The 26462-nt window shown below is 35.3% G+C and overlaps 1 protein-coding gene across 1 annotated transcript; it reads left to right on the forward strand.

Annotated features, from left to right (window-relative positions):
• ndfip2 (Nedd4 family interacting protein 2) lies at window positions 1-26167 on the forward strand. The gene is made up of 11 exons (XM_042766368.1): window positions 1-236; window positions 325-576; window positions 871-982; window positions 5293-5358; window positions 12904-13066; window positions 14171-14301; window positions 19750-19837; window positions 22525-22649; window positions 22800-22866; window positions 23394-23499; window positions 25040-26167. Exons 1-10 carry the CDS (start codon window positions 1-3, stop codon window positions 23495-23497), a joined length of 1344 nt encoding a protein of 447 aa, XP_042622302.1. The 3' UTR covers window positions 23498-23499; window positions 25040-26167.
• The last annotated feature ends 295 nt before the right edge of the window (window positions 26168-26462 follow it).

A 26462-nucleotide genomic window follows, 5' to 3' on the forward strand; every position in this document is an offset into this window, starting at 1 on the left:
ATGCAAGTGGACAGGCAGGTGAAACACAGCAAGAGAAACTCTCTTGTGAAGCGGCTTGTCGTCCATCTCTCCGGGCAGCCGCTTCCCCCTCAAACCCCCCTGTCAGGAATGCTACTGTCTTTCTGGCACAACACACAAGGGATTGGGCCCCATCTTCTCCATGTACCGGAACTGCCTCACCTTCGGTCTCACGGCTGGCTCCAGATCCACCCTTGCTCTTTTCGTCGAAAAATTAGGTGGTGGTTTTTTGCGCCATTTTGAACACTGCAAAGAAGAAGATCTGTAGTGCAGCGATGGTGCAGTGGGCCGATCTCTCTTTGTCAGGAAGTGGTTCATCGGCTTAGACTGTTTCTGGGCCTCCAGAAATTTCTCAGAAAACAAGCCCACAGTCTCACAGGCTGAGCAGAGATATGGGCGCATCCAACAGCAGAGCTTTCTCCGACTCCCTCATGTCCATCATTGTGAGCCAAAGATGCTGCTGCAGCATGACAAGACTGCCTATACAGCGGCCGATTCCCTGGGCCGTCTTCTTTTTGGCTCTGAGCACTATTTTGAGCACTTGTGCGTCATTGGCCGGTAAAATTTACCGGTGCGATGCAATCAGGCTTCAGTATTTGGTAGGAGGGGGATAACCCCTCCAAGTGTAAGCTACACAGTGTCGAGAGACTGAACTTGATAGGGAACTAAACTGCCTCTCTATACACTTTAAAGTATTCTTTCTTTCTTTCTTTCTTTCTTTCTTTCTTTCTTAATTTTACCAATGTCATGGTGCTTGTGAAATAAATAAATTGTATATATGGTATAAAATGGTATATATTTAAAAATGTGTGTTCAAAATTTATTTTCCATTAAATGTTTTATTGGTTACAGACTAGTGGAAATGGAGAGGTATTGTTCCTTTATTAAACTGCTGAATCTGGCACCAATTGACAACATGACAACAAACAGTTACGGCCCTGCCAAATATGGCCCTCTAGTGTCTGTAAAAATAAATCGCATTAACAACTTGCAATGCGCCATGAGCTAAGCTGCTTTTAAATCTTTATATGTTGATATGATACCTGTCATCACACAACATATTATTTTAATAACTTGTGTCACACTACTACTGTATCACTGAATATAGTCTTAACTTATTGTCTTTAGACATGATGAGGTGATGTTAATTTAGTAATATTCCAATCTGTATTTGGCTGATCTTGAAAATATATGTGACATTTAGCGAGAATGCATGCAGAGACTGCGTGCTTCAGAGAGAAGGAGCTTCACATATTCATCATCCATCAGAGCTACAAAAAAATAAAAAAATAAATACGAATAAAATAATAATAAAACAAGATAAAGGTAACGAAAAATTTCGTGTCCACGTATAGGGAGAAATTAACTATCCAAGTGTTGCTTACGTTATTATCACACTACAATACAAAATGATTTGTCAAATAAATGAAACTTGATGAAACATTCATTTGAGGTGAAATTGTTAGCCTACTTCTAGAGATTGCATTGAACATGACATGGGGAAAAAATGACTGAATGAATAAAATGAAAGTAGCTTAAGATGAATTTTAAAAGTTTGCCCCCTAAAAGCACAAGGGGCCCCTGCTTGACATTTATAAAATATAATACGTTATTTATGAATATATATTATTTACATATTTATTATTTTAATTATTTATTTGTATGTTTTTTTACTCATTGTCTTTACATTTTTTGTCCTGCTTTTCCCAAATAATTTTGAATGACAGCTGATGTTTCTCTGCTTTTCAAATGGTTTTGTTTGAACTTTAAATCTTATAATAATAATAATAATAATAATAATAATAATAATAATAATAATAATAATTATATTGCATTTCATCTTTCACAATTACCCATTTGTCCAGTAGATGGAGGTATGCATGCTTGATTTCAGAACTGCTATCTGGCAGTTGGTGACACTAAAGGATCCCTGCATTGACACTTTGACCTTCCATTTATAGTATCACATAAGATATAAACACATGGGGACAGAAATTGTTCAATGAATTAATGGTGTCATCAATATGCTCAGCTTAATAGAAGACAATGTTTACATAACATTCAGGTAACCTTAAGTTGAAGGCAAGGGCATGTACAATACAGGACAAGTCATCAAGGGGAAAACGTGTAAATGTTTGGCCAATTTTTTTTCCAAAAACACAGAGCTCTCTCTCTCTCTCTCTCTCTCTCTCTCTTTTGTTAAATGAAATTTTTGTTAAATGAATTATATATAAAAATATATATATATATATAAATAAACATTGTCTATCCCTACAACAATGCCTTATTTTGCTAATTTATTTTCTTCCCAAAACTCCATTCATTAAACTGATTAAATTTATTTAATAAATAAATAATTATATAGTAAACTACTACTACTACTACTACTATATATATATATATATATATATATATATATATATATATATATATATATATATATATATATTAGTAGTAGTAGTAGTAGTAGTAGTAGTAGTTTAGTATATATAATTATTTATTTAAATACATAAATAATGTTATGAGATACATAAATAATGTTATGAGTTAAATAAATTATAATATATATATATATATATATATATATATATATATATATATGCCAACGAATATTATTTTAGTTATTATTGAAAATTAAAAAAAATTGGTATAACTGACAAGAATATAACAGCTAGCACTTATAATCATTTTTCAAATTCAAATGTGTCGGTCTCTGTAAATTAAATTTATTATTAAATAAAGAGAGTTTGACGCGCACGGTGCGACGTCACCGTTGCGTCATGGACATCTCCTCCCACTCGCTTTGTTTCTTGCTGTAGGACGTGACTGCATCTACACGAACGTTCGCTTTAAATCATGGCTATTGTGTAAATGGGCGAAAAAACTATTGTCTCCGTATATGACTTATCCGTGCCACATGATCTCAAGTAAGATCGAGACCTGCCTTTAATTTGAGTTAATCAAGGATTTGCTGGTTTTATTCGCCGCTGGCTGGTCTGGCCGTTAATTTGTCACATGATCTGTCTGAGATTTTCGGTGACGCTGGGCGGAGCTTACATGAATATTCACGAGTTTCCTGTTTCGCGTTAAAGCGTCTCTGAAAATATTAGTACGTTGTCACTGAAACATAAACGATTTTCAAAAAGGTATGTTTTAGCGTAGAATGACATTATGCTTAGTGTATTGTTGTTTTTTATTACTATTGTTAATATGCAAAATAATTTAAAGATTGTGATTGTCGTAATGATTTACCTGATGTAGGCTATGCTCCAAATGAGCCTACAACAATTAAGCATTTTTATAATATTAAGAGTCCTTAAAATGTGTCGCTTAATAACTGTTCCAAAATGTATCTGTTGTGCCATAATAAAATGTATGATGATTATTCTGTGTCATTCCTAATCGTTTGCTCAATCATTCAAAAAAATGTTTTTAATAACAAAGCAAAAGATGAATTTTTTTTAATGCACACATGAACTGGAATATAAACATTCTTAATCTCTGTATTTATTTATTTATTTGTCTAAAAAAAATATACATTTAGTAGATAAAATGCACTATATAGTTAAACAAAAATGTACAAATGTCTTTTATACACTTTATTATTGTATTTAATCATATACACATTGTGGTGCACTTGAAAATCATTTTGACTCAAATGTGTATTGGTCAAATTTTGAAATCCACAACCTTGCAGTACTTTAACAATTTTTTGCTTATTTTCTACAAACTTATAACAATTAAAATGTTTTGTAGTTTAATAGAAAGTGGCTATATCAAAACATACAGTAATTTGTATATTTTCATTTCAAAGATAAAAGTAGATTGCTTTTGCTGAATAAAGACTTCAACTGATTCGGTGTTAAAAGTTTTATTAACCGATGTGGTGAAGACATTACATAAATGACATTTACTACACACCTGTATAAATATAAAATACATGGTCATGTTTTGAAAAAAAAAAAAAAAAAAAAAAACAGGTGAAAGCTACACGAGGATGTAACAACTTGTATATGTGTTCAGGGATAGGCCTACTGATCAACATAAGCAAGCACATGTTATATGACTTCTGTTTTAAGTAAATTATTAAATACATTATTAAAGTAAATTCCTATATGAACAAGAAATGGCAAACAGAAATTTATGCACCATGAACAAACTCAATGAAATCAGTCTAAATGTTGGGAGAAGAAACATGCTTCCAAATCAATGGGATCATATTGTTTATACCACTGCAGAATAAGCCATTCAAGAATGACCCACATGTTTTTTAATATTAGTGGAATATCCACCAACATTAACTTTTTTACAAAACCCTTTATCCATGAAACATGTTTTATTAGGTTGTGCTTGGTTTGATTACCTTTGATTATCTTGATTCCAAAAGTGTGGATTTCAGGAACAAAATGTAGTAAAACTTTAAAACTGGTTAAATAATACAACATTTGTATCAAATACTAGGCTATACAAGTTTTTTATTTTGCATATGATTTGTTTAACTATTACACTGATAAAGTACACATCCACCATCCCCTGCATCAGATAAAAAAGCAAAAGTTAATTCTGAGAACGTTTACGCATGTCTTCATCTATGTGTGCAATAGTGGCCTCATATATAACTGACACAAAAATATAAGTCTCCCCCATTAGAAGAGCTTCTGTAAGCTATAGGAAAAAAATAACAGGCAGAAGTGCAAGTATCAAACTCTGCTGATTTGTAACAGATATATTAATTACAAACAAACAGCTTCTCCACATGAACTGTAGGCTGTCATGCACTTCCATGTGACACCTTTTTTAAGGAGAAAAAAAAAAAGTTAAATAGTTGTTACTACACAAGAGTCTTTATATCGTTCTTCATTTCTCACCTTACAGTCTTACAATACAGTGAGCAAGTTTGTGCCACCATATGCTACACAACTTCAAATGACATACTTTTCATAGCAAAACAGAGGAATATGAGAAAATATTTAACAGCTACTGGCCCATTTACTTGTAGCGTATTCTAACGATAGGCTGCTTCTGGCAAATCAGTGGCTGTAATCGTTGAGTAAACATTTAAAACAGCAAACAATAACATTTTGTGCACAAACGAACAATTATATTCAACATTTGCTTATCTTCGTTAGAAGCTGAAACGTAATTAACCTACCTTGTTGAACAGTTTTTGTGATCCGGTGAAAACGTACTAATATTATCAGAGACGCTTTAACGCGAAACAGGAAACTCATGAATATTCATGTAAGCTCCGCCCAGCGTCACCGAAAATCTCAGACACCGAATATTTCAGAACACGGTGCTGGCTGGTCTGGGGACCAGGCGGCGAGCCGCTACCAAGTGGTAAGTCTACTTCACGCGTCGTTATATAAGACGATCAAACATGCCATGTTATACAATAGACTGACATAATCGAGTTGTTGATTACTAGTTTAGTCCGCTTCCCCTTGATCATACATAGACTTCCGCATCATGACATCTTCACCCACAAAGCGTAGAACGCTAACTTAAACGTTCTTGAATTCAGGTCCGCTACACTGTGTGCAACTGAATGGAAGCGTTGCGAAGTTTTATGTTGTCATTTTATTTTGTAACCCTTACTTAAAAAATACTCTCCGCCCTTCCTCAAAATAAAAACAGATAGACTCGATTTATTAAATGTCAAATACTTCCATGTAATGTGTGTGTACGAATATCTAAGACGCAAAAATAGCTCAAGCACGACTTGTTTGAGCAGCCTCTAATCAAACTGGAGATCCTATAGTGTTAGATAATGTTATTTGTAGTGAAGGTTACCGTCGTTTTATTAAAGTAGGCCTACCATAATGATATCTTAAGCCTATCTGTAATAATAATAATAATAATAAATATATATATTTTTTAAATCCAAAATTAATAGGCCTACTACAGTTTTACCATAGTAGCTCAATTATATATGTGTGTGTGTGTGTGTGTGTATATATATATATATATATATATATATATATATATATATATATATATATCAACCTGTTTTGTCACAATGATAATATAAAAAGGTTTAATACATTTTATGGCATCATAGTGCGTTCTGTATTTACATATTGAGGCGTTAGAGACAGTTTTGATTCGTTCAAATGCACATTGACACCTCATGCATGTGTGTGGATTATTAGGTGCATTTTGAGGTTGAAATTTGACATTTGGCTCAGCAAAAAGAACTGGCTCTTTATTAAGTACAATTTCTCTCTTTTATAATGCTGGCAAATTTGTCAATATTTTGTCTGGTATGTTTGCACAAATAGCATAAAATTTTTCAAGGTGATTAAACTAAACCACAAAAAAAAAATAAAAAAAAAATATATATATAGCCATAAATATATATAGCCATGTAATATTCAGTTTTGTTAAATTGCACTATAATTCAGATTTACATTAGATTCAAATTAAAATCTTTTTTTCACATTTCTGGCTCCATAAACCTTTTCCGAAATACCATAATTTTATTTACACAGGTACGTCTACAAGAATTATGCTAAAGAGTGCTTGATCTGGGAAACATCTGCTGCATAAAAACGTCTGATAAATGTCTTAGAAAAAGCAGATTTACATACATTTAAAACATAAACATCTTCAAGACATCTGATAGCAAACATATTAGAGACATGTTGCAGATGTACAAACACTCAAAAAAAAAAAAAAAATTCAGATGTAAATGCAGACATATAATAGTTGTGACGTATCAGGGTTTGTGCTCTCAGTGTAGTGGACTATTCAAAACACCAACTATTCTAAACAAATCCTACTCAATCTGTAACATGGTGTACCATATAACAGTTATATCTATTAAAGGGGCCATATGATGCAATTTTTCCTTTCTCTTTGGAGTGTTACAAGCTCTTGGTGCATAAAGAAGATCTGTAAAGTTGCAAAGACTAAAGTCTCAAATCCAAAGAGATATTCTTTATAAAAGTTAAGAGACAACAATGCCTACCTAAAATGGCTCATTCTAACATCTCTAACATTCTAACGTCTACGTCACGATGTGGGAAGATTTGCATAACGCCGCCCAAATGTTCACACAAAGAAAGAAGGCGTGACTTTTATTCTCGCTGTTGCCACCCCCACCGCCATGTTGTAGAGACGCTGTGTGTTTCCTTGTGAAACTAATTTGTTTGGCCTTCCAAAAGAGGACACAACTAGAAATCAGTGGTTAAGTTGTATTTACAACACTGTTCCAGAACAGTTCAAACCAAATATTCAGATGTGTGCTGCACGTTTTATTGACGACTGTTTCCTGATCCTGGGAGAGAAGACTACAGGTGCATCTCAAAAAATTAGAATATCATGGAAAAGTACTTTCATTTTGTAATTTAATTCAAAAAAGCAAACGTTTTTATATTCTAAATTCATTGCACACAAACTGAATTATTTCAAGAGTTTTTTGTTTTAATTCTGATGGTTATGACTTACAGCTTAGGAAAATAAAAAATTCAGTATCTCAAAAAAAAAAAAAAAATATTATAAAATGGAAATGTTCAGGATCTCCAAAGTAGGTTTAATTGTGCACTCAGTACTTGGTTGGGGCTCCTTTTACACTAATTACTGCTTCAGTGCGGCGTGGCATGAAGGTGATCAGCCTATGGCACTGCTGGGGTGTTATTGAAGCCCAGGTTGCTTTGATAGCTGTTTGTCAGATGTTACTTATCTTCCTCTTCACAATAATAAAAATTCACATTGTGCACGTGTGTTGAATCTGTTGATGTGTTTGTGCGAGAATCATCATTTATCAAAGCAAAATATGTCAGTACATGAAGCACATGTGGCTAACAAGCAGTGTAGCAAAATCATCCCATTATTTTCTCTTGTATAAAGAAAGTAAAAAAAATAAAATAAAAATTATATTAAATTAAAGTGCTTGTTGCAACTCCTGTCGGTGGTGACATGTCTCATGTCTCTTGCAACATGTTTAGCTATCACAGATATTATACTTAGCTTTTTTGGCATCTCATCGCAAATGTAGCCAAACTTTGGAGCGCTTAGATTAGCAAGTAAGGTCCTGGCAGATTGCTAGATCCGGTCCTCACAGATGAAAAAAAAAAAAAAAAGACGTACAAGAATCGGTCCGTTTACAATTGTCCATTCATGATTGCGTTCCCTGGGTCCTCCTCGTTCCGTTCACGGCTGCACCAGTTGCACCCGCCTAAGGATAGCCCTGGGTGCATTTATAACATTTTATGGATGTGGGGCGTTCAAATGCATTTTGAATTATCACGTAAATAAATGGGGAGTTGGGTGCATGTTGATGTTCAATTTTGAGGCATCACTGGGGTGTTCCAACACAATTTGAGTGGTCATAGGTGATCTTGGAACTTTTTAGGGTCACACAATTGCATTTGGATGCATTTTCAGCAGTTAAAGGGGAGCTCAAACTATTTTGTGGCATCATTTGGAATCATTCAGATGCATTTTGAATCATCATTTGCAGAATTTGGCATGGTTAAACCGTTATATTGAGGCATAACTGGTGCATTTAAGTGCAATTTGAGTTGCCATTTGGAAGGCCTCATAGGCACTTTTAGGCATTATAGGCACGCTTAAATTGTTCCAATACATTTTGAGGCATGACAGGCGGACTTGGCACATTTACATTACTCTGATCATTAAAGCACTTTGAGCCATTAGATCACTTGAACACATTTTTAGGCATGTTTGTTATTTTTGAATGCATCATAGGTTTGCTTGGAATCTTCGACAGTGTTTTAAAGCATTATAATGATGTTTGGGTGTTGTTATAGGTACATTTAGGTGTGTTCATATTTTTTGGGACATTTAAATGCATTTAGAGGGGTCAAGGCCATGTGTGGGATGTTGAAATGCATTTTGAGGCGTTGGGCGCAAACGTCCTGTCCTCTTGGATGACACTTCGCTAGGTTTAGAGTCACAACCTTCTTCTGTATCATAAACAACACAAGTGTGGTATAATCACAGGTTTGTGTGTGAGTGTGTGTTTTCCACCCTCAACAATAGCGCAGTGGCCATGTACATGAGTGTTGTGGATCCAGGGCCTTTTGTTTATTATGGAAATCTGGTGGCTTACTGCTCAGCTGGGAATGCATTCCAGAATATAATGTATTTTATAAACATACAATACAAAGATTATAAAGATATCCTTTAAAAAAAAACACCACGTTAAAAAAAAAAACATGTTTTTGGAACATAGTACTATGCAAATACCACAATATTTACATGCACTGCTGCACAGATAGTAGACTTTAGATTAGAGCGTTAGAGTATAAATCTGGCTCTTGGTAAATGTTTATCTAACATGGAATGTGTCTTAATATTGTATAGTCTTAATATTATTGTATTCTTCATCAAAAACCCTGTTATTTTCTGTTCTCAAAGTCTTGGTCAGTAACAAGGAGAGCCTTCTGATATGTTTTCATTTTTAGAGAAGAGCACAGCAATTGCAACTCAGTTCCTGGAGTGCTGAGTAATTCATCCAGCAGGACTCTGTATGTTTTCAAAGCCTTTTTTTTTTATTTCTAGGAAGGAAAAAAAAGAAGCTTGTCCTTAGATACAAACTTTTTTGATCTCGCTGTATGTTAGAATGTTGCTAGCAACCACCGCTGAATAGTGCTTCTTAGATGCGTCATAAATAAGCATAAATTGATATATTTAGGTGGTTGTGGTTATACCACAGAAGTCTCTTCATGCAATATTTCATAGCTCAGCCTCTGCTGCACGAGCTGTCCTTCATTCTTGTCCGTTTTCTTATATTGTACCGTGATATCACTGTCTCCAACTTAACCAATAAATCAATTCAATTCAATTCAAGTTTATTTGTATAGCGCTTTTTACGATACAAATCATTGCAAAGCAACTTTACAGAAAATTAAGTTTCTACAATATTTAGTATTATTTCATAATAACTTTTTTTTTTTCAATGGCCAGATGATAACCTAATAAATTCCTGTCTCCTATGATTTTAATTTGTACTATAAATAATCTAATATATATATATATATATATATATATATATATATATATATATATATATATATATATATATATATATATATATATATATATATATATTATTATTACAATTATTTTATTTAGAAATCTAGTTAGACCAATTCTTTGTCAGACCAATGTAATTATTTTTTTGGGCACACATATCTTGTATAGAAAGTCACTTTCAGCAGGAAAGACTATCCTAAGACAATCCCTGTTTTAATTTTGTTAAATGTTTTTTTACAACTTCAGAATGAGATGTAATTGTTTTTTTTTTGTTATGGCTATACTGATATTAAAATGCTGGCGAATACAATAAACTCAGCAAAGGGTTTCTGTGCAGTCTTAGTCATAACACAGATAAGATGTACCATTTATCTCCAGTATGATGCTTTTAACAGTCCATTGCAAACCACTGGAAATAAATGCTTTGTCCCTGGTCAGTTGGTTGTCCTCAGTGCAAAGTGGGAACCCGATTGACCATTGGCAATCACGCTATCCTTGATGTGGCTTCACAGTGTTATCATTATCATGTGAACTTCATCCCTCACTGGATCTCAAATCCCGTTTCTATTCACCATTTTGTAGAAATAGCAGAGTTGAACCTTAGAGCATTGACCTCTGCAAAGACTTCCGTGGTTCTCAGCCCTCTCAGGAGGCCCTACTTATTATCAGGTGGCATGGCATAGTGAAAGATTGTCATGGTTTGATCCTTCCAAATAGCAAGCCGTTATTTATCGTTATAGTAGCTTTCTCAGGGTTTTTTGGTTCAGTCTTGTAGGATAGTCCTTGAGCTGTAAACACAAGTTATATTTATTTTCTGCATTTACCATACTTATTATTTATTAGCAGCATGTGTCCAACAGAGTTTGAGTACTCCAGAGTCACTATGTTAAGTGTTCAATAATGTTTTTATTAATAAATAATAAAAATAATAATAATTAAGAACTGTGAGGTTCAATTTGATGGGAAATGGCAGTCATTTGTTAATGTTTAATGTTCATATTTTATTTTATTATTATTTTTTTAATTGCTGTAAAAAAAGAAAAAAAAGAAAACTCATGGCCTGTAATAAAAAAACTATTAATTAAAAAAATAATAATAATTAAAAGCTGTGAAGTTTAATTTGATGGAAATTTCAGGCATTTGTTAACATTTACTGTTTTTTTTTCTCGTTTTTTTCTTCTGTTAAAGGGGTCATGACATGGGTTTTTTTATTTTATTATTATGGTCCCCTAGGTGCAATTATAGTATTACTATAGTTTTTTTTTAAAAAAAATGACAAAACCATGCCATTGCTTTACCCTGAGACACTTCAATAATGATAATTTCATAAATATGTTTATTAAGTTTGAATTCAGCGCTGTCCCTTTCAATTTTATGAGGATATTTCAGGCTTTTTTCAATATTTATAGTTCAATTATTAAAGTATTTTGTTAATCCGTGTTATATTTTCTTAAGGCTATATTATTACAGTTTTAATGAGGTATTGTAGCATTGGTGTGAACTACAGAACAGAAGTTTTGGTTTTGTGACAAAACTACAATGAGAATTGTCCCTGTGAGTCACCTAAGTTACTACTAACTGCCCGAAATGTGAAACAGACTAATTTCACCAGGTCGAATACCCCATATCTGTTTGGGTGATTGCTTTCCACCGACGCATGAAACAGGTGCAGCTGAAGGGACAGCCTTGTGCCTCAGTCTTGTGGAATTGCATTACCATTGCTCTCCTGTTACTGTGTGAATCTCACTGTTAGCTAACTTTGTTGGCAGAGAGCTGTGCATCTTACTGTGCTCTTATGTGCCAAATGTGTCCCCTGCAATCTTGAACTGTCATATTACCATGAGGCATCAGTTCTCGGAAGATGTTTTCAGGTCACATTGTGCAGATTAAGATTTAAATCTCCTTTTTGACACTAAATGTTTTATTCAGTACCTCATTTCAACACCTTCTTCTTGAAGTTTAGCTTTACAGATTGTGTTGTTCATTGTAGGGCGAGGACAGTAAAGTTACGTGACCCAAGAGACCAAGTTGTTGACTCAAGTTGTTGACATGTTCCCTGCAGTGTTAGATGATATCTTGTATCCTCCCTTCATTGAGTACATCACAGTGTCAATTCAGCCAACGCAATACACAAGACCTCGTCAGATTTGTCTTAAATTAAACAACACTTAGGGTGCTTTCACACTTGGTTCGCTTGCCTGGTCCGAACCCGAGTTCGATTGCACCCCCCTCCCCCTGCCCCCGCTGGACTGTGTTCATATTATAATATTTGAGTCCGAACCGCGGTTCGCTTGTGTCATCAAGCCAGTAGCTGTTTACCCGGTTGCTTAGTAACGACGGCGAAGGAGAAGGCGGCAAATGCATAACATTACTCTCTGCACTTTTATGTATTTACGTTTTTGAACCGTTCGTTTTGTTTACAACGCTTCGGTACATAACGGCACTTGCGTCTGTCTTACGAATGTATAGCAAATGCTCTAAAGAACGCTGAAGGCGAACAGAAATGAGATATACAGCTCTCAGCTTGCAGCGCGTCAGTCACGCTCGTGAGTGAAGTGAGTGAAACACACACACAAACACACATTTTCATCAAATGATACTTCATTAATAGCGGTTCACTTCCACGATTTGGTACGATTGCATTCACATCAGCAGCGAACCATACCAGAGTTCACATGAACCGTACCCCAGACCACCGTTTTTAAGCGGACTCGGGCACAGTTCGCAGGTGCGCACCTGAGTTCGGAAGACAGCGTTCACATCATCCAAACAAACCGAACTCTGATGTCAATCGAACCCGGGTGCGCACCAAAAGTGCTATTGTGAAAGCACACTTAGAGTCACGTTTCTTCAGTCTGAAAATGTGTTTTTGTCCTTCCTCAGTTCCACAATGAGGATGAGCCCTCTGAAGGGGCCGCAGGTGCCGAGCCGTCCACATCCTCCCAGGCCGCTGCCGCCGTCGTAGGCATCAGCAACCCCACGATGGATATGGAAGCTCCGCCTCCTCCTTATACCAGCTTGGTACTCGGAGCAACAGCTGCACCAGGTACAGACACCTGGAAAAAGTTATTATTTTCAGAGTAAGAGCAGGAATCTACTAGATTCAGTATGGCAATATTACAACATCATTGTTGTTAATCGACAGTAATGATATTTTGTTAAAGCCATCAGTTTGCATTACTTCAACTTATATTTTAAATAATCGTGTTTGACAGGGGAATCCCTGGTGAAAAAACTACATTACCCATGATGCTGTAAAGAAGATTCAACCAATCAGAAAATCTGAAAACGTTAGGGTTGTCAGTCAAAATTAACACGTTAATTGTGTGATTAATTAATAAATTAATTTTGTTAAAAAAAATGTATGCAATTAATGCAGCATACTTTTTTTTTCCTGGCATCCTTTGGTTAGTATTAGGAATAAATTACATTTTAACATATATTAAAGTTGAAAGTTATTTATTTATTTGTTTAAATAATATTTCACAATATTACAGTTTTTTATGATCAGATGAATGCAGCCTTGGTGTGCATTTTTTTTCTAAAACATTAAAATGAACAGTTCATTTATTACAGTATTTATTAATCTTTGGTAATGTTAGTTAATGAAAATAAAGTCATTCATTATTAGTTCATTAATTCACAGTGCATTAACTAACAAGCACAATCTTTGCTTTTAATAATGCATTAATTAATGTTGAAATAAACATTAACTAAGATAAATAAATGCTGTAAAAGTATTATTCATTCTTTATTTATGTTAACTAATGTTAACTAATGAACCTTATTATAAAGTGTTACCAAAAAAAACGTACAGATCCAAGTGGAAGCACACATAAGTCTTAAATTACTGCATTGTTGTGTGGTCTAAAGAGCCGAGTTTGATGATATTCTGGTCTCTAGGTTATGGCTCAGTATAAGTCTGTCGGTTGTTTTAGCAACCATAAAGTGATATTCATAAGTCTGATCACTGCATGGCAAGTTATGTGTCACCGTTTGATACTTAGCATTATGGGCTTATTAACATTTCTAAGTATGAGCAATAGTAATTGTGCTTGACTTGGTGTTAGGAAGACTCATTGTTTGGAAGACTCATAGCTAGAAATGTGTGGCGTTTGGCTGACCTGTTTTTTTTTTTATCGCTTTTTAGAGAGCACATTTACGGGGGACTTTCCCGTTCCTCCACCATACAGCGTTGCCACGTCTCTGCCCACTTACGATGAGGCAGAGAAGGCCAAAGCGGCAGCCATGGCTGCCTCAGTGATGGAGGTCATTCCACGAGTGAGTATCACATCTGCCTACGCACCCACACATTCTCCGAATCCAAACACCAAGACCTTGATTCGCACAACTTTCCATTGTGGCTTTGGTAGAGTCTAAAAAATTGCCTCAAAGGAAAGTAAATTGCTGTAGTAATGCTGGTATAATTTAATGATGACTAAAATCAAAAGGGACATCTCTTAAAATCATGTCTGATTAGCTTTTAGCAGTAACATATAAAGAACCTTTTTGAGATTGTGGTGTGCCATAACCCAGAGAGATGACCCATGACCCAGAGAGAGAATCCCTCAGATACTCCGATTTCCCTGAGCTCAGATCAAGAAGTGTTGTTTAATGTGGCCCCAAAAAGTATTTGGACACTCTTTAGATTGCCTGAATGTCAGTGAGAAAACAGTGAGTCCCAAGTTGATTTTTACTTTTGAAATACTAACTGAATCCTGTGACTATTATATATATATATATATATATATATATATATATATATATATATATATATATATATATATATATATATAAAAGCTTATATATGTTACAGGTTACACGGATCCTTCAGAAATCTTTCTAATATGCTGCTTTCAAAGAAAGATTTCTTATTGTCAATGTTGTAAACAGTTGTGCTGCTTAATATTTTTGTGGAAACTATGATTAACCGCTCAAATGTTTAGGTTAAGTAAAAGAAAAAAAATATATATATAATAAAAAAATACAATAGAAATTAATTCTTTTTTTTTTTAGGACACATTAAACTGATTAAAAATGACAGTAAAAACATTTATAATGCTACATAAGTATTACAAAAAATATTAACCAGAAAAATCTGTTTTCAGCATTGATAATAAGAATTAATAATAATTAAACACAAATAATGATTAACAATAATTAAGTACCAAGTTTTTTTTCTGAAGGATCATGTGACACTGAAGACTGGAGTAGTGGCTGCCAAAAAATCTGCTTTGCGTCACAGGAATAAATTATATTTTTAAATTTATTCAAATAGGAAACAGTTTTCTGTGTTTTTGATCAAATAAATGAAGCCTTGGTGAGCATAAGAGGCCATTCATGTTTTGAGACTTCCCTAAAACATTAAACATTAACATTTTAATTATTCCAAACTTTTGATCAGAGGGGTTCATTTAATAACATATATATAAATACAACAGTTCTTTCTGGTCCTAGAATCTGATTGGCTGAGAGAAGTGTGACATTCTGTTGATAACAGAACTCCAACAGTTTCATCATTTGTATCACTCCGCTTGCATTATTTCTCACAGCGAGTGTCATGTGCGCCCAAATCCACCATAATAAAAAAAAAAAATACTGTTTTTGTGTCTCATAATGTAGTTTCAAGAGATTTTTAGGCTAGAATGTACTTGTCTAGACTTCAAATACGCACTTTGTAAAAAAAAAGATAATGTCTATTTGAAAATTTGCTTCAATATTTTCAGAGATGTGAGCTCCAGGACTTCAGCAGCCGTTCAGCACTTATGAACCTGCCGAGAGCAGCTTTACCTCGGCCAGTTCTTCTGGAATTTGCCGTTGGCTCTGATGTCATATAGTGGTTAAACATGAGATTATTAATTTTGGTAGATAATTCATTTTGGGTAAATCTAACAGGCAGTCTTTGGTCTCATTAATCAAATTTTTTTTGTTTCAGAGCAAATAGTTTTGGCTGAGGGTAAAGTCTCAGAAGTCATAATGTTGTATTTTATGTAACTTTAATGCTCTGACGCCTTTGTACTTTTGACTAAATTGCCTAGCAACTTTTATGATGGCTGTTGTAATTTATTAAGTATTATTATTCAATTAATAATATTTTATATAAATAATAGTAGTATTTAATATTATTTAGTTTTGGGAAATGGTGTGTGTTCGTAATGGTGATTAGTTACATTGTTCTGCAATTAGATGGTGACGAGAGTGAGTGGGGTAATTTATGGAAGAGATTGAAATAGGGTTGTAAATAAGGAAGTTATTTTTAATTTCAACCACACCTTCGCTGCGTCTGAAATCGCATACTTCCCTACTATATAGTAGGTGAAAAACAGTTTGTGAGGGGAGTAGTATGTTAGAATTAATAGTGTTAAAAAACAGTAAGCGAAAAGTACCTGGATGACCTACTACTTCTGCCTGGATTCTGAAATGCACATTTGATGGACACTTTACTATCCCATGAGGCCACAGGAGAGGATTTATGAATGGCAGTGAAGCGACGCAGCTGACACTGGTAGGTCATGTGACAGTCACAACATGGCGGATGTACAGTGGGGGAAATATTTATTTGATCTTGTGGTGATTTTTTATTTTTGCCCACTTATGATGAAATTAAGGGTCTGTATTTTTTATGGTAGGTTTATTTTATCTTATTTTTACAGTTGTTTTATTTTGAAGTATAGAGAAAGAGCCAAACATTATATAAAGGTTAGAAATGGATTTGCATTTCAGTGAGTGAAATAATTATTTGATCCCCAAGCAAAACATGACTTAGTACTTGGTGCAGAAACACTTGCTGGCAAGCACAGAGGTAAGAGGTTTATTGTGGTTGGTCACCAGGTTTGCACACATGTCAGGAGGGATTTTGATCCACTCCTCTTTACAGATTCTCTCTAAATCCGTAAGGTTTCTTGGATGTCGTGTGGCAACTCAAAGTTTCAGCTCCCTCCACAGATTTTCTTTAGGATTGAGGTCTGGACACTGGCTAGGCCACTCCAAGACCTTAATGTGCTTCTACTTGAGCCACTCCTTTGTTGCCTTGGTGGTATGTTTCGGGTCATTGTCATGCTGGAAGACCCATCCATGACCTACCTTCAGTGTTCTGGCTGAGGGAAGGAGGTTCTCGTCCAAGATTTTACAGTACATGGCCCTGTCTATTTGCCCCTCGCTGGGTGAAGTCGTCCTGTACCCTAAGCAGAAAAACAGCCCCAAAGCAAAATGTTTCCACCTCCGTGTTTGACTGTAGGGATGGTGTTCTTGGGGTCATAGTCAGCATTTTTCTCCCTCCAAACACAGCAAGTCGAGTTAATGCCAAAGAGGTCAATTTTGTTATTTTGTGTCTAATGTGATTTCTGCACTTTATCCTTATCTTTATCTTTTTGATTTTGTTGTTCTTTGGCAAACTTTAAAGAGAGCTGTACATGTGCCTTCTTGAGCAGGGGGACCTTGCGAGCGCTGCAGGATTTCAGTCCATTGTGGTGTAGTGTGGTACCAATGGTTTGCTTGGTGACTGTGTTCCCAACTGCCTTAAGATCATTAACAAGCTCCTCCCGTGTAGTTTGGGGCTGATCCCTCACCCTTCTCATGATCATCTTTACCCCATGAGGCAAGATCTTGCACGGAGCTCCAGACCATGGCCGACTGATGGTTGTTTTGTATTTCTTACATTTCCGAATAATCGCACCAACAGTTATCTCCTTTTCACCAAGCTTCCTGCTGATGGTCTTGTAGCCATTTCAAGCCTTGTGCAGATCTACAATCTTGTCTCTGACACCTTTGACAGCTCTTTGGTCTTGCCCATGGTGGTGGGACAGGTTGGAATGAAAGATACAGATTGTGTGGACAGATGTCTTATATACCTCACGAGCTGACATAAGGAGTAACTTCTTAAAATGGCAGGACTAATCTGAGTTCCACATGGGCACATAACCAATCTGTGGGAGCCAGAATAAAATAAACCTACCATAAAAATTACAGACCCTTCATTTCTTTGTAACTTACACAATCAGCAGGGAATCAAATTAGATATTTCCCCTGCTGTAGTACATCCAAATTTCATTCATACTACCCATATTCATTCTATATTGAATATATTTTTTAACGGTCATATAAATTCAAATTCAAATGAAGTACCTACTAAGTACGCGATTTCGGACGCACTGAGTGTTTGTCATATGTTCATGTAGTGTTAAAAACAAAAAAAGTAAAATTTGTTGCTAGGTGTTTTTGGAAGAAAAAAATATTACTATAGGGTAATCTGAAAAGTTGCTAAATCTAGCAACAATATTGCTAAGTTGGCAACACTGCGCACAAAAATAAATAAATTAAAAAATTAAAGACTCTACGTTGTTCATGCCTAAGGCTGCATCTCGGCCTTGCATATCAGCCGTGCTATTGTACTGCCACTCGTGTTGTATTGCTGATGTTTCAATTTAGAGGTTTATTGTTTGGTACCTAAGTGCTCAAACCCTGTTATGAAATCACTTCAGAAACAAAGAATGAATTAGAACATTATTCAAGACTTGTTATACAACCTCAGCTGCTCTGTTTTGAGCTGCAGTAGCCATGTAAAGCTGAACTAAGCGCTTACAAAGGCGTAGGCTGGATCATAAAGGAGTAGTTCACACAAAAATGAAAATTGTGCCATTTACTCATCCTCATGTCATTCCAAGCCAGTGGAACATAAACATGTTGTGCAGAATGTTGATGCTGTGCAGAATTCATACAGTGAAAGTCAGTGGCTACAGGGAAGTCCAGTTCAAAAAAGTACCATAAAAGTAGTCCTGCAGTCAATAACATCTTGTGTGCTGTATGCAAATGTTGTTCGGTGAAAAGATGAACATCTTATGTATTTTAGATGCCTCTCTTATTTTTGTCAGAGCCAAATGATGAAAACAAACAACTTGTTTTATTTCAACTAGTTGCCAAGGCCAGTACAATTAATGGAAACTATGTAGACATAAACACACACACACACACACACACACACACACACACACACACATCAAAATTAGTAAAAATGTAACCAAAAAATATTGAAAAAAAACAAAAAAACTATAATAGCATCTCATTGATATTAATATATCCCTGCTTCAGAAGACTTGATATTTAGTTTCCATTGATACATTATATTTGTTCCTACTTGCAGCACTGTATTGGTAGATGTATTAAATCAATTAAAATATGAACATTAATTTTATTTTATTGTTTATTTATTTTAACAGGTTTTTCCCAAACTTTCCCACAGACTCCAGTTGAGACCACTTTTATGATTTATATCTGGTGAACTTTTCCCTTTACATGCAAAACGATTAATAATTGTGCAGAATATCTAGCCCTTGAACTAGATGCTTAACCTCAGGTTGCTCTGAATGGACTGACTCTGCTGCTAGTGCACTTGAAGTGTCTTTGAATGAACGTGTTTGCTGAAAGAAAAGTAATCAGGAATTACGACCGCTTTGTCAAGGTTTTAACATCAATATATAAGTTATTTAGTCTTTCATAGCCATTTTCCACCTCTCTGACCCTCACTTAAACTGTTTTTGCTACTGTACCTGCTACAAGTAAATGCCCTCTGTTGTCATCTTTGTATCATTTTAGTATACTGTTGTTTATCAAGGGTGGTCCAGTTGCTGATGTGTTAACATTAAGGTCGCATCAAAACCATGATGATTTCTCAGGAACTTTTGCTTTCTAATATGCTTCTAAAACACTTACAATTTTTTTCTTGTTGAAAAGGATGAGGATTTTCCAGTTCGGGATGACTTCAGTGATGCTGATCAGCTGAGAGTGGGAAATGATGGAATCTTTATGCTGGCCTTCTTCAGTAAGTGTATATGTTTGTAATAGCATACTATTATAACCATACTAAATTGCATTACATTTTTACACAAAACTAGATTTAAAATGCTCATATTTATTTACAAAAGAATGACTGGACTGAATAAAACATGCAGTTTACTAGGGTTTCATTAACGTATTAGCATATTAAAGCATTTAGCATTTCATAATGCATATACTGCTCCACATCCTACTTTTTTTTTTCTTCAAATATGCAGATGACAGTATATACTGTGTAGTGTGCAGTATAATATTATGGCATTAGAAACCTGGCTATGTCCAAAATCGTAAGAGTAGGTGCTTATTTTGAATAAGTGTGTACTTTGTGACCACTAAAATGGATGTTCTATATAGTATAAATGTGACAAAAAAATTGTAAAGTGACGTGACATACAGTCAAGTATGGTGACCCATACTCAGAATTCGTGCTCTGCATTTAACCCATCCAAAGTGCACACACACAGCAGTGAACACACACACACACCGTGAACACACACCCGGAGCAGTGGGCAGCCATTTATGCTGTGGCGCCCGGGGAGCAGTTGGGGGTTCGGTGCCTTGCTCAAGGGCACCTGTGTTGTGGTATTGCTGGCCCGAGACTCGAACCCACAACCTTAGGGTTAGGAGTCAAAACTATTAGGCCACGACTTCCCCCTGCATGTAATCTGGACATACCACATTCACCATGTTGTCATTATCAAGTGACCTACCAGCGTCAGTTGCATCGCTTTACTGCCATTCACTGCCACAAATCCTCTCCCATTGCCTCATGGGATAGTAAAGTGTCTGTTATATGCAGCCACAGCCTCTGTGTGTTATTAGTGCTGTGTTTGCGCCATCTGGTGGTGATGCATTAAACTTCAAGTACTTCTATACACTGTCTCATGATCAGTCAGTACAATAACACATCATAGTCCAGTCATGTTTATTCAATGATTAGTCATGATCTCATTAACAATGTATCACCATCTCTGTGATATATGTAAGGTTTTTTTTGTCTGCTCATAAAAACAATTACCATACAAAGGTATTTAAATGTACTTATATATATGTATGTATACAGTCGTGGCCAAAAGTTTTGAGAATTACATAAATATTGGAAATTGGAAAAGTTGCTGCTTAAGTTTTTATAATAGCAATTTGCATATACTCCAGAATGTTATGAAGAGTGATCAGATGAATTGCATAGTCCTTCTTTGCCATGAAAATGAACTTAATCCCAAAAAAAACCTTTCCACTGCATTTCATTGCTGTCATTAAAGGACCTGCTGAGATAATTTCAGTAATCATCTTGTTAACTCAGGTGAGAATGTTGACGAGCACAAGGCTGGAGATCATTATGTCAGGCTGATTGGGTTAGAATGGCATACTTGACATGTTAAAAGGAGGGTGATGCTTGAAATCATTGTTCTTCCATTGTTAACCATGGTGACCTGCAAAGAAACGCATGCAGCCATCATTGCGTTGCATAAAAATGGCTTCACAGGCAAGGATATTGTGGCTACTAAGATTGCACCTAAATCAACAATTTATAGGTTCATCAAGAACTTCAAGGAAAGGGGTTCAATTCTTGTAAAGAAGGCTTCAGGGCATCCAAGAAAGTCCAGCAAGCGCCAGGATCGTCTCCTAAAGAGGATTCAGCTGCGGGATCGGAGTGCCACCAGTGCAGAGCTTGCTCAGGAATGGCAGCAGGCAGGTGTGAGCGCATCTGCACGCACAGTGAGGCGAAGACTTTTGGAAGATGGCCTGGTGTCAAGAAGGGCAGCAAAGAAGCCACTTCTCTCCAAAAAAATCATCAGGGACAGATTGATCTTCTGCAGAAAGTATAGTGAATGGACTGATGAGGGCTGGGGCAAAGTCATATTCTCCGATGAAGCCCCTTTCCGATTGTTTGGGGCATCTGGAAAAAGGCTTGTCCGAAGAAGAAAAGGTGAGCGATACCATCAGTCCTGTGTCATGCCAACAGTAAAGCATCCTGACACCATTCATGTGTGGGGTTGCTTCTCATCCAAGGGAGTGGGCTCACTCAAAATTCTGCCCAAAACACAACCATGAATAAAGAATGGTACCAAAACACCCTCCAACAGCAACTTCTTCCAACAACCCAACAACAGTTTGGTGAAGAACAATGCATTTTCCAGCACGATGGAGCACCGTGCCATAAGGCAAAAGTGATAACTAAGTGGCTCGGGGACCAGAATGTTGAAATTTTGGGTCCATGGCCTGGAAATTTCCCAGATCTTAATCCCATTGAGAACTTGTGGTCAACCTCAAGAGGCGGGTGGACAAACAAAAACCCGCTAATTCTGACAAACTCCAAGAAGTTATTATGAAAGAATGGGTTGCTATCAGTCAGGATTTGGCCCAGAAGTTGATTGAGAGCATTCCCAGTCGAATTGCAGAGGTCCTGAAAAAGAAGGGCCAACACCGCAAATACTGACTCTTTGAATAAATGTCATGTAATTGTCGATAAAAGCCTTTGAAATGTATGAAGTGCTTGTAATTATATTTCAGTACATCACAGAAACAACTGAAACAAAGATCTAAAAGCAGTTTAGCAGCAAACTTTTTGAAAACTAATATTTATGTAATTCTCAAAACTTTTGGCCACGACTGTATATAGAGCTGTCATTCATTATTAATACAAAATTCTCTTTCTGTTTGTGTAACCAGTGGCCTTTCTGTTCAACTGGATTGGGTTTTGCTTGTCTTTCTGTTTGACCAACACCATTGCTGGCCGATATGGTGCCATCTGTGGCTTTGGCCTCTCTCTTATCAAATGGATTCTCATTGTGCGAGTAAGTTAAAACTCGAAACCCACACAGGAGGATAAGAAAAACTGTGTGGTTATCTTCGAGTGATAATTAACATGATTAAAATATTGTGTTATGAATGTGAATTTAATCATGATTAAACTCCATGCTCAGCGATATCATCCTTCTTTTCAGTTTTCAGATTACTTTACTGGATACTTCAATGGGCAGTACTGGCTCTGGTGGATTTTCCTTGTTCTTGGTAGGTTTTCCTGTGGATGTTAAGCAGGAATTTTGTAATTTGTTTAGCTGATAATAGCAGAATGATTAAAATAGCTGTGAGAAGTTTTGAGTCATTCATCTGCAGTACTCTAGCACCATCTGCTGGTTGACTACATGATGACATGACTTTATATTCAAAATGGAACTCAAAATACATGCTTTATTAATGTTTTTCAGCATTATGACTTAAATGCATGTTGTTAATTTGAGTAGATGATATTAACAAACAATAATCTTTGCATTAGTGTACTTGGCGCTGTGATAAGGCTGTTATGGATTTGTGAATCTTGTAATTGTGGAAAATAATATGCCTTCCGTACCCTTTCTACTGCTATATTTGATATTCTCTTTGGGAATTAGTGATGTTTGCTAACACCAGCTAGGCATACTTTTACTTTTCTAAGCGATTCGATTTTTAGTGTGGTGAATGTGAGTGGGAAGCGCCCCTCACATTTTTTTTTGGAGCATCTTGTTATTGACCTATGACCTGTCTGTCATGCACTCCAGGACTCCTGCTGTTCTTCAGAGGGTTCGTGAACTACCTGAAAGTGCGTAACATGTCAGAAAACATGGTGTCTTCACTCCGAACCCGCTTCTTCCTCCTGTACTAGAGGTGAGGATGTCATTGCTTGTTCATACTGTTATATAGGTGAGTATGGTAAATATGAATAAATGATATGTGTGTGTGTACTAAGAAATCAGAAGATCAATACTCGATTATAAAAGACAAATAGCAAAAATAACTTTTTCCATATATCTTATAATCTCAATATGTGTGTTTGCTCTTAAATTACTTAAAAATAAAAAAATAAAAAAATAGTAATTATATTTCTTTTTTAGCCTGTTTTTGTTAAAAATGCTTTTACTGAGGCTGAATTATGGATGAGCATATTTGCTTGGCTTGATTTTGTTTGATGAAATTGCATTGTAATTGATTTTTTGAGGTTATATTATATTCATTATAATCGATTATTAAAGGTGCATTGCAATTTTTGCAAACCATGTAGCAAAAATAACGTCTTTTTGCAAAGTAAAAAGTTTTTTTTTTTTTTTTTTTTTGATGGTGAGCCTTATAACTGTGGCTGTCATGTTATTTGTTGAATGTTGCTTTGAGAAGGAACACTTCCTCTTTGGTCAGGCATTACCTAATATGCATAATAACCAAGCAGGAAAATAAAAGGCAAAACGTGTGCATTTAAATCCCTCTGGAAAATGACATTTGACTAGGACTAGAGGAAATGGACAAAATATTATCTTTTGATATTTGAGATAAGATGTTATCCCAGTGGTTTTTTTTTTTTTTGAAAAGTGCCTTTAGAGAGGCTGATTTATTCATTAACATATTTGCTTATCTTGATTTTGTTTGACACGCATGGCTTATGTGTTTGGTAAGTGCAAGGCAAATGCAAAAAGTAACAGACAGATTTAGCTTAAATTAAACTAGAAGTGAAATTATTGTTGAACCTATATTTCTCATAAACAAGGCAAAAATATCTGCTAGATCATTAGACAGCAGGATTGAATGTTTGAGCTTGATATATGCAGTCAAAACTTCAATTTGTGTCAAATTTGAATACAGAGTGATGATTTTGTGTAGGAATAGAGTTCTATACAAAATGTGGGACATAGATAAATATAAATGTTTCTTAGTACAATCAATTAAATAAAAATCCAACAGATTATGTCAAAATATTGGCATCGTTGTACAGTTTTAATTTTTAGACACAGTCAAGAATGTAAAAAGGTCTTGGGAAAGACCAAAATTACCATTTTAAGGTGGGAATTTTGTTTAAAACTAGTTAGTTCTCATGCAAAGTTAATTCTATTTTAGAAATAAAAAATAAAATGAGATTTGTCTCTTAAGAAAAAAAAAAAATTAAATTAAATTTAGTTTAGTTTTTTTTACACTATTGTGGTAGAGCCTTTTATTAAAGTAACAGATTGAAGCAAGGATTTTTCTTGGATTGAATTTGTTCCAAAACAACACAAGAACTGATTATGCTTTTGTTAACTTGGACATGCAAGCCGGATGTAATTTGCTTCATTGATAATGGCTCTCATAACCTTGCTTATATGCAGTTTGCACAATGAAGGCCATGGTGGCAAACCTCCAAAAAACAAGCTTCTCTCTCATTCACTCTGTCTCTCTCAAGGTCGCCTCGCCAAAACATTCCTCCCTAATGTGAAATTCCTTGATGATTTGCAACCCGTCAAATGAACTGGACTGGATCCCACTGAGGGGAAGAGGAAGAAGAGAAAAAAGAAAATGAATATCCCTGCCAAATGTTCTGAACTGAACTCCGTAAAAGCGGAAGGGTTTTCAGCACTCCAAACGAGTGCAAATCAGCTCTTGATATCCAGTTTTCACATCATAACTTTCCAGTTGGCCTCAGCACATAAACTTCTGGTTTATTACTAGATTTTGACAAGACAAGACAAAAAAAGAAAGAAAAAAAAATTCCCTTAATGGTTAATCTTTCCACACACTGCATGCAGAGTAATGGATCTGTGTACTGGGGTTGGAAAAACCGCAAAAGATCACTAGAAATATGCAGCCAAGACATCCTATGCAATGTCTTTTACCAAACTGGGTTAGCAGTCTTAAATGGATGACACTAGATTAGTATAATTCTCTTTGCTTCATTGCATCCAAGGCCTTGGCAAGTTTGATTGCATTGCAGTATTAATATTCCAAGTTTAGATTAATATACAAGTTTAGTAACTTTAGCTAAATAGTCGAGTTAACGGCGATGTAAAGTACAATTGCACAGTTTCTCTTCTTCTTAAATTGTGTCTCGCTTAACTTTATAGTAAATGATTAAGTAACTTCATTGATGTGTTTCAAACTGGAAATGGAATTTGTACTTACCCTAAAATATATATTTGCCTTTTGCACCTTCAGTTTTTCCCCATTTTTTTTTTTAATGGTTATTGGCTGTTTTAAGTTGTGACTTTGCTCAAGCTGTGACCTGCCTATATTACTTTAGTTACTTGAATGCCTGAATGCTACTGCCATTTGTTTCTATTCATCACAAGCATCTTCAGCAATATCGGATATTAAAAGAAATGCATGGTTAACTCGGTTACAGCAGTTTAAATGATTAATCCAGTAAACAAAAACAAACAAACAAACTTACATTTATTAAATGTGTGTAAACCAACCAAATGAATTTTGTTGGAATAATTGATATTTTGAATATTCTCTGATTGGCAGAGATGATTGTGTGCTATGTTTATTCTGTTGTCTTGCATAATGCCAATAAAATTTGAAATTCCAGGTACATTTCTATGGACCTGTTGTTTAAAACATTTTTTTATTTTTTATTTTTTTAATTTCTTGACATTCATTTTCGTTTCTAGCCTAAACAGTTTTTGCATGTGTTATTTCATGCAATGAAATGCAAGCAATTAATTAATGTTATTAAAAAATAAATAAATAAAAAACAAACAAATCAATAAATAAGATGATCAAAATCTTCTAAACGCACTTGCTCCGCCTCTAAAATGATCTTTTAATTGATTAGTTGTTTGGAAATCATACCAGTTATTACACTTGAGAAAATTATAGTGCTGTAT

Source organism: Cyprinus carpio, chromosome A1, assembly GCF_018340385.1.
Source record: "Cyprinus carpio isolate SPL01 chromosome A1, ASM1834038v1, whole genome shotgun sequence".
Taxonomy (NCBI): Eukaryota; Metazoa; Chordata; class Actinopteri; order Cypriniformes; family Cyprinidae; genus Cyprinus; species Cyprinus carpio.

Excerpts from the sequence above, each read along its gene's own strand:
- ndfip2 (XM_042766368.1), top strand. The coding sequence starts at position 1 with ATGCAAGTGGACAGGCAGGTGAAACACAGCAAGAGAAACTCTCTTGTG. Across the intron at positions 14,302-19,749 it reads TGATGGAGGTCATTCCACGA|GATGAGGATTTTCCAGTTCG; the intron begins GTGAGTATCACA and ends CTTGTTGAAAAG. Across the intron at positions 22,650-22,799 it reads AATGGATTCTCATTGTGCGA|TTTTCAGATTACTTTACTGG; the intron begins GTAAGTTAAAAC and ends CCTTCTTTTCAG.